General features: G+C 45.3%; 4 protein-coding genes across 6 annotated transcripts; 2 read left to right on the forward strand and 2 right to left on the reverse strand.

The window, feature by feature from the left end:
- Nucleotides 1–147: 147 nt before the first annotated feature.
- LOC4323917 (uncharacterized) lies at nucleotides 148–5,471 on the forward strand. 3 transcript variants are annotated; one of them, XR_001542615.3, is made up of 4 exons: nucleotides 148–674; nucleotides 768–936; nucleotides 5,039–5,090; nucleotides 5,234–5,471. XR_001542615.3 is itself a non-coding variant. In XM_015766513.3 (3 exons), exons 1-2 carry the CDS (start codon nucleotides 180–182, stop codon nucleotides 933–935), a joined length of 663 nt encoding a protein of 220 aa, XP_015621999.1. In that variant the 5' UTR covers nucleotides 148–179; the 3' UTR covers nucleotides 936–941; nucleotides 5,238–5,471. The 3 variants fall into 3 exon arrangements, 2 of the variants coding, with proteins under 2 accessions (XP_015621999.1, XP_066159683.1); XM_015766513.3 differs by lacking the exon at nucleotides 5,039–5,090 and having other exon boundaries at nucleotides 768–941; nucleotides 5,238–5,471; XM_066303586.1 differs by lacking the exon at nucleotides 5,039–5,090.
- Nucleotides 5,472–9,366: 3,895 nt separating this feature from the next.
- Nucleotides 9,367–11,598, forward strand: LOC9267846 (GDSL esterase/lipase At5g45670). The gene is made up of 3 exons (XM_015776342.3): nucleotides 9,367–9,705; nucleotides 10,251–10,375; nucleotides 10,466–11,598. The coding sequence occupies exons 1-3, from the start codon at nucleotides 9,462–9,464 to the stop codon at nucleotides 11,186–11,188; spliced, it is 1,092 nt and encodes a 363-aa protein (XP_015631828.1). The 5' UTR covers nucleotides 9,367–9,461; the 3' UTR covers nucleotides 11,189–11,598.
- On the reverse strand, nucleotides 11,054–12,868 carry LOC107276471 (HVA22-like protein f). The gene is made up of 5 exons (XM_015776353.3): nucleotides 12,720–12,868; nucleotides 12,520–12,546; nucleotides 12,284–12,406; nucleotides 11,943–12,189; nucleotides 11,054–11,827 (listed from the first exon to the last, which is right to left on the reverse strand). Exons 1-5 carry the CDS (start codon nucleotides 12,764–12,766, stop codon nucleotides 11,801–11,803), a joined length of 471 nt encoding a protein of 156 aa, XP_015631839.1. The 5' UTR covers nucleotides 12,767–12,868; the 3' UTR covers nucleotides 11,054–11,800.
- Nucleotides 12,869–17,035: 4,167 nt separating this feature from the next.
- Nucleotides 17,036–17,888, reverse strand: LOC9266291 (uncharacterized). The gene is made up of 2 exons (XM_015783651.3): nucleotides 17,751–17,888; nucleotides 17,036–17,584 (listed from the first exon to the last, which is right to left on the reverse strand). The coding sequence occupies exons 1-2, from the start codon at nucleotides 17,786–17,788 to the stop codon at nucleotides 17,161–17,163; spliced, it is 462 nt and encodes a 153-aa protein (XP_015639137.1). The 5' UTR covers nucleotides 17,789–17,888; the 3' UTR covers nucleotides 17,036–17,160.
- Nucleotides 17,889–18,428: the final 540 nt, after the last annotated feature.

The following is an 18,428-nucleotide window of genomic DNA, read 5'->3' on the forward strand; positions in this document are numbered from 1 at the left end:
CGAATCAGATTCGATCACTAGTTAAGGGAGTCAAGATGAACTTATTCCTTCTTCAGATCCACTTACGAAGGCGGTAAGGCCCATGAAAAGAATGGGCTAGTAGCTTAACTTCCATAATTCTTTTCTCCAGCCCAAAACCTCCCCTTCGGCTCTTCGCCCCTCGCTACCTCCGATTTCCAATGGCCCTAGCCGGAGCCCCTCGCCGCCGGCGAGCTACACGTTCGCGTCTCCCCCCCACTCTCCTCCTCATCGTCCTCCTCCTCCTCGGCGGGGCTCCTCGTGCTTCCGCGCTCCGCGTCCCGCTTCGCGAGGTCGCCACCCTCCTCAACCTCTCCCGCTCCCTCCTCAACCGCGTCGCCGCCGCCCGCGCGGCCCGTGGAGACGACTTTGCGGCGTCCCGCGCGCGCAGGATCGCCTCCCATCTCTCCCTCTTCTCATCCCGCGGCGCGTGGGCACTCTCTTGGGACTACCTCCGCCACTACGCCTTCTCGTCGGCTGCCGGGTGCGGCCTCTCCTGCGCCACCGCCGCTGCTCGCCTCCTCGCTGCTGCTGCGGAGGTCTCGCGCCTGCATTCCGCCACCGACGCCGCCCAGTGGCTGCGCCGCAATTACGGGGACGTCCGCGACGCGGCCGCGCAGCTCCTCAACGGTCTCCTTGTTGCCTTCTCCGAGCAGGTATATGACTTGACTTGGTACTCGTGATTCATGAATCATTGGCATCCAAATTGCAGCAATGTTCAGTTTATGGAGATCTGTGTTGTGGTTTAGGGGCCTTTACGAGAGGTGGTGATGGATGTGAAGTGGGAAGTGGAGGAAGGGGAGCTGCTGAAGGATTGCCTCAAGGTGGGAGCTAAGGACTTGGAGGGGTTGCTTGTCATTGCCAAAGATCTCTTATTTGGGGCCACAAGGACTTCTTCGCGCCACAACGAACTTTGAGGTTTGGTACATTGGAGACTCGCTGTGCTCCTGTTCTTTCATTTGAACTAATGAAATTAAACTTAAGTTCAGTATTAGAAATCCAGAACTTCGGTTAACATTACATCCTGCAGACCACCTAGTAACTACCGGTGTGATATTATACCCAGCGTTTCATACCCGAGAAAATTTTTGTGTGAAGATGCATAGTTGAAATATACTCCCTCCGTCCCAAAATACTTGTCGTTTTGAGTTTTTGTTTGTAACGTTTGACGACTAGTCGTATTCAAAAGATTATGGAATTATTATTTATTTTGTTTGTGACTTGCTTTATTATTAAAAGTACTTTAAGTATGACATTTTTTTTTAATATTTGCACTAATTTTTTAAATAAGACGAATGGTCAAACGTTGCAAGCAAAAAGTCAAAACAACATCTAATTTGGGACGGAGGTAGTATCTTCTAGTGGTTAATGAATCGTAATCATTGCGAAGTGTTCATTATCGATACACATATTCTGGTGGATAATTAATGAAAAGTTGATAACCATTGCGAAGTGTTCATTATTGATACACGGCTTCTAGTGGTTAGTGAATACTGAATGTTAACCGTTACTGATCATTCATGGTTGACTGGATTTAGCGGTGATCTCGTATATAACTCATAATCATTCTATGCTGTTCTTTTTCTATATAAATACATGCGAGGAAAATTATGCATTTTACATCCACATGCCACGGTTGACTCTATCAACATGGAAGGGGGTGTGAAACAAACTACCGTCTGTAAAGTTTACATCAAGATAACATAACATCATGTACGGTGACAGCTATTCTTCAGTTAACAAGTTCCTGATGGGACAACATGCTTGTTAATTAAATTGATGGAGAGATGGTAAATATAAATAACAAGGCTATTCCTGATCAATCATGCACATCACCGTGCCACAAATTATGCCATTTTCCCTTCATCTGTTCCTTTTTTCTTCTTTCTTGCTTATGATACATGATAGATGTGCTTGCGTAAGAAACAAAAAGGTAAAGTATCAAAGAGAACTCATTCGCCAACATACTAAAGGATTGCCCTTTAACCAACGCCATGCACACCTCAACCTGTATTGCAACTCATACAGCCTTCCATGGCTACAAAGTACTCTAGTCTGGTGCTTTTTTTTTGGCCCAATTTTTAATACTTGTGGCAATTTAAATTTCAACTTTAGTAGCAAAATAAGTTTAGTATATACTAATCATGTAAATATGTAATGCCATATAGGAGTAGTTGCTTTTGGCACAATCTTTATACTTTTTTCCCTGAGAAAATGAGAATCATATACAATTTTTCAAGTTTAAAAATGATCATACATATATATCTTTGAATCCATTGCAATGCATGGGTATTTGGCTATTTTTGTGTAGAATCCGAGAATCCATACACTAGGTGTTATGTAACACGGTGCTCATAAAAACATTTTGTTTATATGACATTTTGGAAATAAGTATTTACTGCCGCAGATACTCGTTTGCGAACTTTTCACTTAATGAAATGGGTACAAGTACAACACAGTACCTAATGTAATAATCTGTATTGACTAACTCTTTGTTTTTTCCCCTCGATTATCTGTTATTACTATGCTGTAAAAGCAAACGGCTATAATTCAAATGAAATTTACAATATTTAGAAGCATTTTTTTTCAATTTCATAAAGCAGTGATACCTATTGAAGTACATTGCCACAAACCTGCAGGATTTCCAGGAAATCTTTTTCTATAAGACCTTAAGCTTAAAGGTCATAGTCTCATTCCTGATGTGTTGCTGAAAGCAATAGTAATTGCTAAAATATTCTGCAGCATATCATATTGTCCTAAATAAGAACAGCTCTGTCTTGATATAATCTCCGTGCAGTTGAGGGCATACTTTGTTATGTGATCCCTCTTTTGCGGTTGAAATTATTCAGATTTGAGCTATGTACATTATTATTGATCACTAATAGCCATATCCAAGCATGGAATCTAGAACACGAAAGTACAGAAGTTCATTATGTCCTCCACCAACGAAGAATGCTTCTGATTCAGCGGTTCTTGTCCAACACATTTAATGCCTCTCCAATTTGGTGATCCTGACAGTTTGTAGTTTGATCACTTAAGCTATCTTATAGTCTTCAGCAGAATATCATTTGCTAATATAAAAAAATAAAGTACCCTAAATATTACTGATACTGCAACTCAAACTATGATAAAATTTTGTTCCTTGGGAACCAGTTTGGCTTAGTTGAATTTTTGACAGTATAACAGTTATTCCTGTTTGTGCCAATACAAAATTTCTGTACTGTAGAATCGATGTTTACAAAGTTGTGCCATAACTAGGGCCTTGATTTATGGTGTTGCATGCAGCAATGTTATGCAGCCAAAAAGTACATTATTGCATTAGCCACTAGTTACCATGATCCATGTTGCTTCATCCACAAGAAGGTGTTTTCAGCACAGCAGATTTATTTATTTATCCTTCCGAACACAGTTTGCTCCTTAGCCTCTTTGGAACAAAGGAATTTTACAGGAACTGAAGTAATTCCTTCAAAAATCCTGTAAAATCCCTAATTTCCAAGGAGCCCTAATATTATTTTAAATACTCATAAACCGTGAAGGCCCTTGTACTCTTGTTTCAAATATAAATCGCTATCATTCCTAGGATGGTTAGACTGATAAGGATCTTATGCCTTCTGAATGGTGGATCAAGTAAAACCTTTGTCAATTCTGATTACAATCATCTTTAATATTTTGAAAAAAAAATAAAACAAAATATACTTGTCTGTAGTGTTGGCGTGTTGCCACTATCTTGCATTTACAGGTCCAAACAAGGAACTTCTGATAAATATCAAGTAATTCTTATTAGGCCTATCCATACCTAGCTTTACCTATACAAATTTCAAAATTAGCTTATCTATACCCAAATAAAATGGGTGTTACCCAATGGGTAAGACAAGAAACATATGTGGACCCCCACATACATAAATGGCCCATAAGTTGCACAAGGTTGCTCTTCTATATAATAATAGATCACCCCTACGAAATTCATCCTAATTTGTCAACCTTTTATAATGTGAATGTGAGCTTAAAAAATTTGGGAACGTAGTTCTACTTCTACTCAGATTGAATGGGTACGGTTAAAGTGGGAAAAGCGGGGTATTACTCTCCCCATACCCAAAACTCAAATGGGTGTAATTCCTCCTTGCCCATATCCTCCCCAGTAGTAGCCCTACTTATAATCATCTTGCTCCAAATAATCCTCTTCCACCTTGAACTGGTTAGGTAAAGCTGTTGTTGACCTTATATTGAAAAGGATCAGATTGGACTTTACCACAATTAACGGTGGACATCCAAACAATTGAAATCCAAAAATTCTGAGATATTCTGCATGCAAAATCTTGTGAACTTTAAACCACAGTAAAGTGCATATCAAAATGTCTATAAACAATGTTTCAATCCAACCATGAAGCACACAGTCCATCATCTAAGTTCATACAGAATTCACTGCTTTTCAGCTTAAGGATAAAATTACAATGAAGAAAATATCTTGTAGCAACAGACCCAAAGATAGTGGTTGGCTAATTTTGTCTCCATTATGCTTGAGGAAATAGTAAACAAATTTCCACAGGGAGAATGTTCATGTAACTTTGCTATAAGAGCAAGTTTAATAGTATAGCCTACTACTAGCTCCAAATTATTTATAGCCAATGTAATAGCTAATTCATAGTACAACAGTTGCTTACTATACTATTAATACCTGGTCCCACCTGCCATACACACATTACGTCTTGGAGTCTGTGCTGCAGCTGGCTACAGATCTGTAGCCCGCTGCTCTTCTCTCTCTTCCTTTAACTCTTTAAAATATGTTTATAGTTGGCTTATAGCCTGCTATTGTACCTGCTCTAAGCACATTTTCTATAAAGATGCCATTAATTTCATTATCTTCGTTGGTTGCTGAAATATCTTTTTGTTAATTGGTGCCCTTTGGCCTGTTCCTCATTGTTTTTTTTATGTATAGCTTGAATTGTAGCTAGGGTGACATATTATTAGTAGTTAAGACTGTTGACTACTCCCATGTTCTTAAATGCTGCCTTTTGTGCAGTTCTAGCATGCTGTACTCCTACAATCCTACATTTCCTGGTGTCACTTTCCCAGTAAGCTGTGCCGAATTAATGAACTAGGCCTTATTTGCGCTTGTATTTAGGGTCAAGTTGAATTGAGATGCCTTTTATATCTATTTCTAATAGCTCGGGTCTTGCAATCTAACATACCTGTTTAATTTTGTCTAATCTTACAGTTAGAATTCCTGACAATTTACAAGCAGACTGAGCAAACAACAGAGTTCTACAAGACTTCACTGCTGGATACAGATACTTTGAGCCGAGCATTGTTTAATTAACATCAGTCTCCATCAGTTCCCAACTTTTGCTGGTAATGCACCAAGTGAAACTTAAATGTGCCCCATGTACAGCTCAGGACGTCTCCAAACTTTGTTAGTCTTGATTAATCTATAATAAAGTATCATAAATATAAAATCCCGATGGTTACTGTATTGTACAATTGATGCTCCGCTGCCACCTTTGTTTTCCCTTTTATTGTCATGCCCTAGACTTCTAGTGTTAGAATGTGTTGCGGTAGTAAACCACAAGTTCAGTCAAAAACTTCGGCGAAGTACTTGGCCACTTGGGTTGTTGCTTGGTCTGATTGGTTAACACTAGATTTTGTACAAAATTCAGGCCCAACCCCATGCTTATCTCTCTGGGCCCTGCTGTGAAGTTATCCTTATTGCTTACTGTCAATGCAGGGACAAACAACTTCCTCCCCCGTATTGAGCGTGCAAAAGAGTTCAATTGAAAGTTTAACCACTGGAAAATGCTATTATGTCTTGTCTTAGCAGGCTTGAATCAGTGCTAGTTGGAATTAGTGGTTGGCTGGGCTCATGCACTGTAAGTGGTTACTTATTTGTTGCAATGTGAGCGTTTATTCTGTAATTCGCGTATGCAGTGTGACCGTTTCAGCGTTTCTGCTGCGTGAAAGTTAGGAAGGATGGTGTCTGGCTGCTTGCCATAAGCCCATAAATTTCATGCATGCATTTAAAACTGCTTCAGATTGAGTGCAGATATTTCAAACTACAAGGCCAGACGTTTCTTCAGCAAGCAGCTGAGCACTTTGATATCCATCAGGTAACTAATAGTAGTATATTGGTTTTGTTTGGATCCTCCGGGCTATTAAATAGCCCTTCGGAATCTTGCTATTTAGGAGTATTAAACATAGATTACTAACAAAACCTCCTTAGGCTATTTTGCGAGACGAATCTAACGAGGTATATTAATCCATGGTTAGCGGATGATTAATGTAGCATCACTGTAGTAAATCATGGATTAATACACCTCGTTAGATTTGTCTCGCAAAATAGCTCAGGGGTTATGGAATGGATTTTGTCTGTAATCTACGTTTAATACTCCTAAATAGTAAGATTCCGAAGGGCTATTTAATAGCCCGGAGGATCCAAACATGGCCATTGAGGCAAAAAAAAAAAACAAGAAGAAGAAGAAGCAGGAGCAGCAATTATGCGGTTGCTTCGCTCATCATGCTGATAGTGTTCATTACGCTACTATTAGTAGCTACTTCTTGCGTTTCAAGCTGTCTAGTACATAAATGTTGGTGATTGGCAATACGATTGGAGGAATTAAGGCAAAAGAGCACCTAACCATGTTATATGTTTCATGCATTTGTTCATTAATGCAGCTTGATCCGGCGTTAAAATTGGCTTGATCGGACTGCCGTGGTCTGTCATCATCCCTGAACAGGTCGGTCGACATCAGATCTTCACCTATATTGGAGGCTAAGTTGTTCACCAACTCATTGTGTTTATGGCTAGTATATTCGATCCCCTTTAGACATGCTATCCAATCAAACGAAGCCTTGCTACTGTGCGGAATATAATGTGCAGTTGTGCACTAACAAAGGCCAAGCGGAGTCACTATGAATTGCTAATGGAGCTAGACTTGTAAATGCCGAATAATAAGACGCTGGATCCAGAGTTTTCTGACTTTTCTTGTTGGAGCTGGACTGGAGCCGGGATGTTCCCTCGTTTTTAAAGAGAAAAATGGCCCGGGCTTAGGATCTAATTAAAGATAGTGGCCACATTATGAACCATGTTTGCACAATGTTGCAAATACAACAACTTACCATTTTCCAAGCTAACTAAAAGCTAATGACCCCCAGTCCCCAGATCCCTTAATCTGGCAGAGGGAAATTGCTGGGATCAATCATACTCATACATGCATACGACTCCAGGTCCAAACTCTCAGCTGTGTCATGTGTACACTGGAGTACACTGCAGAAATCTAGAGAATAGCAGGTCCAGGATACTACCGGTCTTAACACTAGCTGCCACCCTCCTACTCCATCCACATCCATGACCATGCTAGCATTGCATTGCACCACCCGCCTACACAATTAACATGTTAATATTACTCCCTCCATCTCATAATATAAGGGATTTTAAAGGGATGTGATACTTGCTAGGACTATAAATCTGAACAAACATGTCTAGATTTTGTCCATATTCAATCTGAATAACCCTGTCTAGATTTTGTCCAGATTCATTGTTTTAGAAAATATCACATCCCTTCAAAATCCCTTATATTACATGGAGTAACCAGAAAGAGTCTCTCCGTTGCTCGTCCGCTGTGGTAGTACGAGAGCTCGTGCGAATGAGTTTAGCAGGAGAGAAGAGAAACGCGTCGCTGCAGGTGAGAGTAAAGCGCCGCCGTGGTAGGTCAGGTCTCCTTGCTGACCCCGGCCGCTATCTATCCATCCATCTGAGTCTCTACTAGAATGCTACCTTAGCTAGATCTCCTGTCTGTCCCTGATGCATGGAGGTACGCATGTGCGCCATGAGTGGCTTCGAGCGGCGAGGAAATGGAGGCCAGCTCGATCGATCGGCTCAGGAGAGGAGAGACGCTGGCTGCTTTGCGAAGGCAAAGCCCGGGGGGGGGGGGGGGGGGGGGTTTATTTGGGGGGGGAAAATGATTTGGGGGGTTGCTGTACACTGTACCGTCGGCGCTGCTGGCACTTGAAGGCGGTCACGGCCACTCCTCCAACCGCCATTAATGGAGCTGCTGCCCAGCTCCATGTAAATGTATGTATGCTCTCCTCCTCCATGCTGCCGCGTGCTTCATCTTCTTCCAAATTACCTTTTTTTATTACTGTTTGTTTGGGAGGAAGAAGAGGAGAGAAGGGCAGCTGCAATGCTGCCTTATCTCACGGGGTGATCTAGCTGGTCCAAGGTGCATTTAGCAGCTACAGGTAGCAGTTATCGGGCACTGACGAGCAAGGATGTCCCACCCCAGTGTCAGTAATAACTGCAATGACAAATTTGGCGCTTGGGGTTAGATTATTGATCGTGTTGTCCCGGCATTGCAGTGTAGGAGAAAGCTTTGAAATTTTCAACACTACTGTATACTAGTAACTTGGAAGTACATGCTCCAGAAACTTTCATACTAGCATGTGGCGAAATTGGATGGGGTTATTTAATCCAGAAGCTTTCCCTTGTTAAGTACCGAGCTTTGATTGTTTGTTAGTAGTAGTAATTTTCTCATGGAACGAAACGCTTTTGCTAGCCACATTAAAAACAGTGTTGTCAAGCACAGTGACGGAATCACCCTATAGGTACTCCAGTTATCTACAGATTGTCGGACCACGTCGCAACAAGGGAGAGAGAACGAGAGATCCACATGCGCAAAAACACCGCAGTACTGATCGAATGAACTGAGACCCACACAACTGTTTACTGCGACTCCACTGTCTGCACGTACGCCACTCTACACAGTACGCACCGCATCTCACGCATGCAGTAGTAGTAACTGATTTGACTCGTGCGTACACGCATCGCAGTGACAACAGACTGCTTCTCTTCTTCACTGCGCGCTCGCGTCGTTGGCCGCCGGCGCGCGGCCGGAATAAATGAAGTGAGATCCACCGGGGCCGGCCGTCTGGTTAATTAAGCTGCAGATCCAGGTACGCACAGCTGCCAGACCAGTGACACCGACGAAACTTCACTGCAGATCACTCGTTATCTCACTGGTCGACGACGGACGGACGTACAGGTAACTTCTGCTTGATGACCGCACCATGCGCGAATGTGTCGTGATGTTGAATTGGTTTTTAAGCGAGAGGACACACGGCCATGCATGCACGTTACTGCAATTCAATGCACGGTTCAAGAACAAAAAAAAAAAAAGCTAGAGTATCACAAGCTATGGCACTACCACTTGTACTAGCTGGAGTAGTACGGACTTACAGTTTACTGGTAGCTAGCCTCCAATGCATGCATGCACAATTGTGCGCCCCGGTCCTGCAAAAGTTAGCCGCCGGTAGCCCTGCCTTGCACCTATATAAACTCCTGCGTGACTCGCGCTCCTCAGGGTTATTCGAGTGATCGTGCCCACATATCTCCCCCTTCTTCCTCGGCTGTGTGCTCTGCAAGTGTAGCTGCTGCTAGCTAGAGCAGAGCAGCAATGGAGTTGGGGCGGTTGGTGACGGTGGTGATGGCGGCGGCGGTGAGCTCGGCGCTGGTGATGGTGGCGAGGTGCGACCCGCAGGTGCCGTGCTACTTCATCTTCGGCGACTCGCTCGTCGACAACGGCAACAACAACTACATCGTTTCGCTGGCGCGCGCCAACTACCCGCCCTACGGCATCGACTTCGCCGGCGGCCCGTCCGGCCGGTTCACCAACGGCCTCACCACCGTCGACGTCATCGGTAAGACACCAACGTTGTGCTATCTGCTGCTGCTGCTGCAGCGGCAGCTACGTGTAAAGTGTATAGTCATGCAGATTTTAGCTAGCTGATCTCCAGGGGTTTATGGCCGTCATGGTGATGCACGTGCTGAGCTCGTTGAACGAGCGATCGATCAGCTGATGTGGAATAGAAAATTCTGAGCAGATGTTAGTTAGGAGAATGGGGAGATGGTAGCTTGTTGCTGTGGTAAGCTTGCCCGTGTACGTACGCAGCAGAGACGATTTGCAATGCATATGCCAGTACAGTTCGGTGATCGTTGCACGGAATTTAATGGGAGCCAGGTGTACAAAGATCCATTCCATAGTCTGATAGTCGTCGTTAAAGTATGCCTACATGTGGAAGTTGCATGGCGTGTACGTGCCAGAGCACATAATTAATTACTAGTACTTCCGGAACTTTGCATGATCTCAAATCAGCTACTCCGTGTATTAGTACGTGCATTAATTAGGTAGATGTTCGAATGATTCTCTAATTTTGTGGACTGATTTTGCGAATTAATGCCGCAGCTCAACTCCTGGGCTTCGACAACTTCATCCCGCCGTACGCCGCCACCAGCGGTGATCAGATCCTCAACGGCGCCAACTTCGCCTCCGCCGCCGCCGGAATCCGTGCCGAGACCGGCCAGCAGCTGGTAACGTAGTACAAGTATTACTCATCAGATGGCACGAGGTGGTGGAAGTTGTAGCTAAACTAAGTCACTCATGCATGCTTGGGATTGCAGGGTGGCCGGATCCCGTTCGCCGGGCAGGTGCAGAACTACCAGACGGCGGTGCAGACGCTGATCAGCATCCTGGGGGACCAGGACACGGCGTCGGACCGCCTGAGCAAGTGCATCTTCAGCGTCGGGATGGGCAGCAACGACTACCTCAACAACTACTTCATGCCGGCGTTCTACAACACCGGCAGCCAGTACACTCCCGAGCAGTTCGCCGACTCGCTCATCGCCGACTACCGCCGGTACGTCCAGGTGCTGTACAACTACGGCGCGCGGAAGGTGGTGATGATCGGCGTGGGGCAGGTCGGGTGCAGCCCCAACGAGCTCGCCCGGTACAGCGCCGACGGCGCCACCTGCGTGGCCCGCATCGACTCCGCCATCCAGATCTTCAACCGGCGTCTCGTCGGCCTCGTCGACGAGATGAACACCCTCCCGGGGGCGCACTTCACCTTCATCAACGCGTACAACATCTTCAGCGACATCCTCGCCAACGCGGCGTCGTACGGGTTCACGGAGACCACCGCGGGGTGCTGCGGCGTCGGGAGGAACAACGGGCAGGTGACGTGCCTGCCGTACGAGGCGCCGTGCAGCAACAGGGACCAGCACATCTTCTGGGACGCGTTCCACCCGTCGGAGGCGGCCAACATCATCGTCGGCCGGCGATCCTACCGCGCCGAGTCGCCCAACGACGCCTACCCGATGGACATCGCCACGCTCGCCTCCGTCTGAGATCGATCGGATCGGTAGCTGCTCGCGGCTCAGTATATACATACATACATACGCACGCAGCCTCAAGATTCCCAGCGCCCACAAGCTAAAGGGTGTAACTCTCTCTTTTTTTCCCCTTTTTTTGAGGTGGTTATATTACTTCGGTTTGTACCGGGTAGGCAATAATTGTTGTCATAAGGATTGGTGTCTTCCTAGTCGTTTTCAACCTACTGCGTGCCTGGAATCTTGATGGGTGAGAGAGGAGAGAACAGGCATTCGGTTCTTCGGTTTATAGATGTGTTCAGTGCTGGAGAGAGCACAGATAAATATGTTCAGACAAGACATATTTTAGATTCGGAGATTTTTCATACAACTGTACACCGAATAGATGTATTCCTCATTCTTTGTATGCATGGCAACCTTTTTCTCAAGTATCCAAGTATCTTGCCAGTTTTGTAGGAGAGGTATCTTTGCCATTGCCAAGCCAACGAACATTTCAGACACACGGCACACACAAGTACAGACGAGGTGAAGTGAGCTGCAAGCCTGCAATACACGGCAGCCATTACACAATTCCATTTACTTCTCCCCGTTGGAAAGAATGCCTTCAGTTCACCACAATCTTAACCATCGTTACGCTCTCTTTGCCTCCTCTTCAGCCTGCAAAGCACAAAAAACCAGACATGGCATCAGAATTCAGAAAATGAAACAGACATTCCAAAGCCTGCAGATGCATGCAGCAACCGGCTGGTCTGAACTCTGAAGAATCACTCACAGCTCGGATGATCTTGTCGAGGGCGTCAGGGCCGTGCGACTCGATGAATCGTTCGACGGACTTGCGCGCGTCGAGGCTCATCATCTGGAGCGCCTTCCGCTGCCGTTCGTTGTAGTTGGGGCTCACGTACTGGCCGATCTTGAAGTAGCGGCGCACGTGGGTCTCGTAGATGTAGGCCGCGCCGTTGAAGATTGGCAGCACCAGCCAACAGCAGAAGAGGAGCTTCATGTACGGCCACAGAGGAAACCTGAAGGATTCAGAGGTAAAAAAAAAAAAAGATTCAGTAACCTGACCACGTTGTGCTTTTGATCTCTGCAGGAATGAGTGAATGTGTTGCATACCATTGGAGAACTTTCCAGCATGAGAGCTCAAAGAGGGTGATCAGGGAGTAGAGGACCCAGTAGGTGAGCCATTGCTGATCATCCAGGGTAGAAGGGCTCTCTATCGCACGCATCGACGCGTATCTAATCGTTCAAGAAAAAAAAATTCTGTTAGAACTGATAGCACAGTGCTGGCTTTTTTCCCTTTCTTTTCACGCCAAGAAATGTTTCTGAAGAATAGCTATGGCTTCACTTACAGAGGGTAGAGCAGCATGATTCCTGGCCTGCCGGGTACAAAAAACAGCAAGGACAAGAATTTCAGAAAGAAACACTTAAAAGTTCATATGGGAAGTAACATACATGAAAGCAGAATGAACAGAACAGCAATTGCTGTCTGAAAACTCTTATAAGAAAAACATAAGGCACATAATGAGAAGATATTGCAGCATGTTCTTACCCAACAAGGGCATCCATGTGCCTAGCAAGGGCACCTAGAACACCCATGATCCGCTGTTGCGATCGGTGAAGAGCTTTGTTCTGAATTTTCTCGATGTCCTCGATGAGCCGTTGTACTAAGGTGTAGATAGCGAGCGATAGGCTAGATGGTTTTATACTTCTGCAGTGGATTTTAAATATGGGATTAAAGTAGCAGAAGGAAGGCATCCTTGCAGATACTGTGCGAAGTCTTCTTTACTCTTGATCCAAGGAAAGAAAGAACAAAACTGGGCTGGATTTTGGGAGGTTCTCAAGCAACTGCGTGCATCTGCACCTTGTCAAAGTTTCCATAATCAGAAGACTACAGAGGAGAGGCATCTGAACTCAAGTTTAGTGGGCTCGGTTCAGAAATGGCGCGGCTTTCTGGAAGAAGCCAGTACTTTTTCCAGCATCTGCTTTTGTCTCACCCGTGCTAATTAGCTGAAGGCAAGACGGATGAATCTAATAGTAAGAGAGACACTTTCACTATAGCCACTTTCAATTGAAAGTAGGACAACACGGGCAGAGTGGCAGACGGGCAAGCTCAAAGGTAAACTAGCAAAGAGTTCAAAGCAAAGCAAGCGGCCATTTTCAGCAGCAATGTCTCACTGACATTACTGATCTAAGTATCCAACTAGTAGTGATAATTGCTCCAGTGGTACAAATCGTACACCGCTCACGTTCAAAAACAAAACAAATGTTGTAGTAGTAACTGATACCAACAAAAGAAAAAAAAAAGAGACAAAACAAACCCTGTACAAACTGATTACTCTACTTTTACTTTCCGCTCCTCCCGGATCAAAAGCCGCAGCACAGAATGGTCCGAAGAAAACATAACCTGCGAGACAGAACGCCTCCGAAATACACAATTTGTCACACTTTTTACAAATCAAGTGTTACCTTGCTTGTGTCAGATATGGCATGATATGTATATTTAATATCGTAATGAATATTCTCCAAATTTGACCGGAGAAGTTACAAAATAGAAGTAATCCAGTAATAGCTAAACTAACATGTAGAAATGTCGAACAGCTGATACAACTCTCTTGCGCTAGCAGTATCCTTGCGACTATTCATATACCAAAAACTCCATAACTGAAACTGGAACGAGAACACTTGGCTGTTTTATTTCTTGCTTTCCACTATAATACAGCTGAATTAATACTGTTATCAACCGAGAATGTGGAGTATAACAGCTTGGAATGATCATTAAGAGTTTGATCTGGCTTCAACATGGTTCTAGCTGCTGTAGCCAGCCTTCCAGTCATTGACCTTGTTTCAAGAACAGGAACTGGACCTGAACTAGCCCTTACACAATTGCTTTCGTTTGTTGACATTTCCAAGCCATGTCCTGCTACTTTACTACCAAAGTCAAGTATCCGAGGACCAATTGCATCATCCAGTGACCAGCCAAGTGAACGATTTTTCGTCTCTTCAAACACTGGTGCCACTAAGTCCTGTTTGTTCGCCATAAGTTTCTTTGCAGGTTCATGTGCAACATTATTGATGTAAGCTGGTCTCTTTCTTTGATTGGTGAAAACAACACCCTTTCTGCAACCTGTGTTAGTAGGTTTGACGGTACATGTTGGGCTAACGGTCGAAACAAAATTAATTGGCAAACTAGTAGCAAGAGAAGGGCACGCTTGTGGTAGAGATCTACTAAACTCAGCATTATCAGTACCATAGTCTAGAAAGGATATCATTGATGTGGAAGATAGCTTTGCTCCAGGTACCTGGCATGACTGGTAAATAGGAGCAGAGGTAGGATCATCATAAGAAAATGTGGATTTCTGGTACTTTTCCTGGATGCCCGTATTTAGAGTCCATTGTGGAAAGGAAGAAGATTGAGTTACTGCTGGACCCAAAAAACTGCAATCTTTCCCACGTAAGATCGATGGAGTGCTTAACTGACAGTGTTGATTCTGGGATGTGCTTATCACCTGTGGCGGTTGATGTAGGTTTATATGCCTGGCCCTGGAGTTGACATTGATAGTGGTTGCCCTTTTTATTTCAGCTTGACGAACAGATTGACTGCCAGAGTTCCAAATGCAATCTCTGACACTTGAAGAAACAGTATTTATTGGTTGCAGCCTTCGGTTTTGAACATTGCCTATAGTAGCCCTTGCCTCTGGTAGAGTAACACTGGGAATCCTTTGTAATATATCAAGAGATCCCTTGACATGAACACTTGGTGTCACAGAATCCTGACAAGGAAACAATCTCTTTTGTGGAAAATGACATGAAGTTGATGATGGGTGGTCTTCAACAATGGTACTGTCACTCCACCCTTTCCCCATAGTTGGCACCCTGTGCTCCTTGCTACGCTCACAAACTGAGACAGTCTTGCCCATCAAACGCACTGTTGGTTGGCAAGGATGATAAACATCTTGCTGTAAATAACCATTTAAAACTTTTTCCTGAACTTGAGAATCACTGAAATCAGTTTTTCTCTGGCCTTGCATAATATTGGGCACACCAATCACCGCCTGCTGTTTCTCGCATCTTACTATATTTGCTGGCCGCCCATTGGTACTCATGTTTTCATCTGTCTTAATATTGCAGCTTGAGATCTCTATTCTTTCAAGACCAGGTAGCTTCATAAAAGCTGAACCAATGCTTGCTGGAGTGCAAACTGGGTGAAGTTTTGAGTACCAACTACACTGGTCCTCCTTTGATAATGATGTGCATGTATCAACAGATTTCCTACTTTCACGGAACAGATTACTTGCAAAGGTACCATTGAGACCGGAAGTGGGAATACTGTCCTGGGAAGGTATACTCTTGTAGGAAGACATGCCATCCGCACTGGTTGCTGCACTGGCAGAACCTTGTGATATTGCTGAGGACAAAACACTGCCTTCAGATGAAATATGGCACTCCGTTGGAACCAATGCACAAGAGATACTGGTGCTCTTCTTGCTATTGACTGCCATATCTCTATCACTTTCAATTGCTTCTGTTCTGGTTCTTACAGTGACTGAACTTGTAGCAATACTAGTACCGGGTTTTCTTATTTCCTGACAGTAGTTTGTATTCATAGAAAAACAATCTTGTTGAGTATGGGCCGTGTTGCTAGAACCAGATTTTAAACCTTTGTTAGAATAAGAACTTAAGGCAGGAACATCAGTAGATTTCAGCTGAGTATCACTGAGACATGTTTTCACCATGTTGATACCATTATGATTTAGGCCATCAAACTCAGCAGAGGAGGGTAGATTCTTTTTTACGTCATTGCGCAAGATGCATATTGACTTTTTGGCAGGAGTTCCTTCCTTTTTCACCAAGTCTTTGAGGGTGGATGATGTCTGTACTGACATGTCAGAAGGTGGTATTAGTTTCAATGATACATTTTCTGATATGGCTTCTGGTCCACTTTGATCTGTTACAAAAGAGTCTTCTATAACAGTAGGGAGTTCATCAACTCCGGAATGGAACATTACTTTAGAACTTTCCAAAAGAGGGAGATCTCCAAAAATATCATCCTTAGGAGGGTAGGCTACATTCTTCACCAATTCACATCCAGGATTTAGAGGATAGATAGTTGGTTCACTGGCCTTTATGTTTTGTTTATTTACAGAAGAGTTTGCTGCCTCTTTCCTGACCAGGTTGCTGCCCATGCCAGTAGAAGGATCCATTCCTCTGATGTACTGCTTATTCAGGTTGTTTTCATGAGTTGACATGCAATCATGTGTATTTTGAAACTTCTTCTGTGCTGAGAGTTCTTTCTGTGTACGCAGGGTAGAACCTTTGTGTTTACTCTTCTGTGCTGAGGGTTCTTTCTGTGTACGCAGGGTAGAACCTTTGTGTTTACTCAACAGTTGCTTATGTAACACATAGTGAAGTAAACGAGATGATGTTTTCTCCTGTTAATGAAAATGTCTTACTATGAGATGATGAAAAGGAATGTAAGACAACTAGGCATAGAAATATGAACTTCATGCAAATAGGTTGCTGGTTACTAATGAGTGTCTGTAAACCAATTTGATAAAAAAAAAGCATACGGCGGGCATATTCAATGATTCAACGTCGTCATCAAAGCATTCCCATGCAGGAAAAGATTAAGAAACGTTTGTTGAGCAGATATAAATGTGAATTATCATTTGACAGATAGCATATTGTCTGAGAACATCTAATTTTTTATCATATAACTTAAAAAGGGTTAATATCAATAGTCAACAAATTGTCTTCGTGATGCATCCAAGCTGAATGCTATTCCTGTTTGCAATCAAAGCGAAAATAATGACCTAAATGCGAGAAACAGACCTCTTGTAGCACCAACAGGACATGAACAAACTTGAATAGATTAAATGGCTAGTGCCGAACTGGCTAAAAATTGGCACATATTTACTGTCATGTTCGACGCATTGTAGTGAGTGTTCATGTCTTCCAGCACAAAAATACTTCTACATTTGAACATGCAAGGATCATACATTTCGAATGTTCTTAGGTCCCTCATAAACCCTAGAAGCCCACCACTTGAGCAGCAAGCAGCACACAGACCCTGAAAAGCAGAGGCACTGGCATACCTTCCGCTTCGAAAGGAGGCCAAATTGGAGAGATCGCCGCCATTTCCTGGCCCTCTCGGCTCTGACTCTCCCACGAGATCCCTTCCTCTTCGCCCCCTTCCCGGAACCACCACCACCCGCAACACCGCCTCCGGCATCCTCTGTACCGGTCGCGCGGGCCTCCTGCCGCGCCCGCTCCGCCGCCAGCTCGTGCGCCCACCACCGCGACCGCTTCGGCGGCTCCATCGGCGGGAGCGGCGGAGGCGGCTCCCCATCCCCGCCGCCGCGGCCGAACGGCCAGCACTTGGACGCGTCCACCGCCCGCATCCCCGCCGCGAACCCCCTGCGCCATTCACTCCACCAGTTAAAGCTCCAGCCGCGCGCGCTCACAGAAACCAGTCCACTCCACCCACCCACCCACACGCACGCACGCACGCGCGCGCGGGCACCCAACGAACACGTCAAAAGCAAAGCAGACGCGAGGAAGAAGCGGCGGCGCAGGCGCTTACCGTATGGTGAATGGCTGGAAGGCCGGTGCCGCAGCCATCTTTGCCTCTTCTCCGGCGGCGCGCTTCGCCGGCGACAGGCGGCGGCGCGGCGGGGGTGTGGAGCGGGAGCCGGAGGAGACTGATGCGAGCAGAAAGAATGGAAAAAAAAAACTCGGAAAGCGCGGAAGGAATTACGAAAAGGGGAGTGGGAGGGAGAGTGACGAGGGTAGGCGGGGGAGGTGGGGCCCAAACCGCGGCGGATTTGACGGCGGGGCCCGCCGGGGAGCGTCGTCTAGCCGTCCGGTCCGCCTACGGGCGTCGCTGCTTTCCATTTACTCCGCCTCGGGAACCGCGCGTGTTCCACGGTGGGAGCAGCAGCAGCATCGTGTGCTCTGCCCCTGGCTGGCGTGGTGGCGGGTGGGCCGGGGAAGAGGGGAGGGAAGCGTCACGTCTGTCACGGCCCGAGTCCAAGCAACGCATGTCTCTTTCCGGTCTCGACTTCTGGACCAGGCGACCAGCAATGACAGAGGAGAGAACGATGCCCAAAGTTTTCTGGCTGGCTGGTCTCAACTCTCACCTGCCCCGGCTGTTGGATGGAGTAATTATTTCAGCTGCTGCCAACATGTGACAAAATGGAGTTCGAATTTTGAGCTCGTCCCAACCATGGCAAAATAGCTTTGCAAACGAAAACTTTTCCTC

The sequence above is a fragment of the Oryza sativa genome, chromosome 1 (assembly GCF_034140825.1).
Source record: "Oryza sativa Japonica Group chromosome 1, ASM3414082v1".
Lineage (NCBI taxonomy): Eukaryota > Viridiplantae > Streptophyta > Magnoliopsida > Poales > Poaceae > Oryza > Oryza sativa.

Bases quoted from the DNA above. Each gene is read 5' to 3' on its own strand.
- LOC4323917 (XM_015766513.3), top strand. From the start codon at position 180: ATGGCCCTAGCCGGAGCCCCTCGCCGCCGGCGAGCTACACGTTCGCGT. The intron at 675-767 runs GTATATGACTTG...GTTGTGGTTTAG, and splicing joins TTGTTGCCTTCTCCGAGCAG to GGGCCTTTACGAGAGGTGGT.
- LOC9267846 (XM_015776342.3), top strand. From the start codon at position 9,462: ATGGAGTTGGGGCGGTTGGTGACGGTGGTGATGGCGGCGGCGGTGAGC. The intron at 9,706-10,250 runs GTAAGACACCAA...TTAATGCCGCAG, and splicing joins CACCACCGTCGACGTCATCG to CTCAACTCCTGGGCTTCGAC. The intron at 10,376-10,465 runs GTAACGTAGTAC...TTGGGATTGCAG, and splicing joins CCGAGACCGGCCAGCAGCTG to GGTGGCCGGATCCCGTTCGC.
- LOC107276471 (XM_015776353.3), bottom strand. From the start codon at position 12,766: ATGGGTGTTCTAGGTGCCCTTGCTAGGCACATGGATGCCCTTGTTGG. The intron at 12,407-12,519 runs GTAAGTGAAGCC...TTGAACGATTAG, and splicing joins ATCATGCTGCTCTACCCTCT to ATACGCGTCGATGCGTGCGA. The intron at 11,828-11,942 runs GTGAGTGATTCT...TGTGCTTTGCAG, and splicing joins TCGACAAGATCATCCGAGCT to GCTGAAGAGGAGGCAAAGAG.
- LOC9266291 (XM_015783651.3), bottom strand. From the start codon at position 17,788: ATGGCTGCGGCACCGGCCTTCCAGCCATTCACCATACG. The intron at 17,585-17,750 runs GTAAGCGCCTGC...TGAATGGCGCAG, and splicing joins TTCCAGCCATTCACCATACG to GGGGTTCGCGGCGGGGATGC.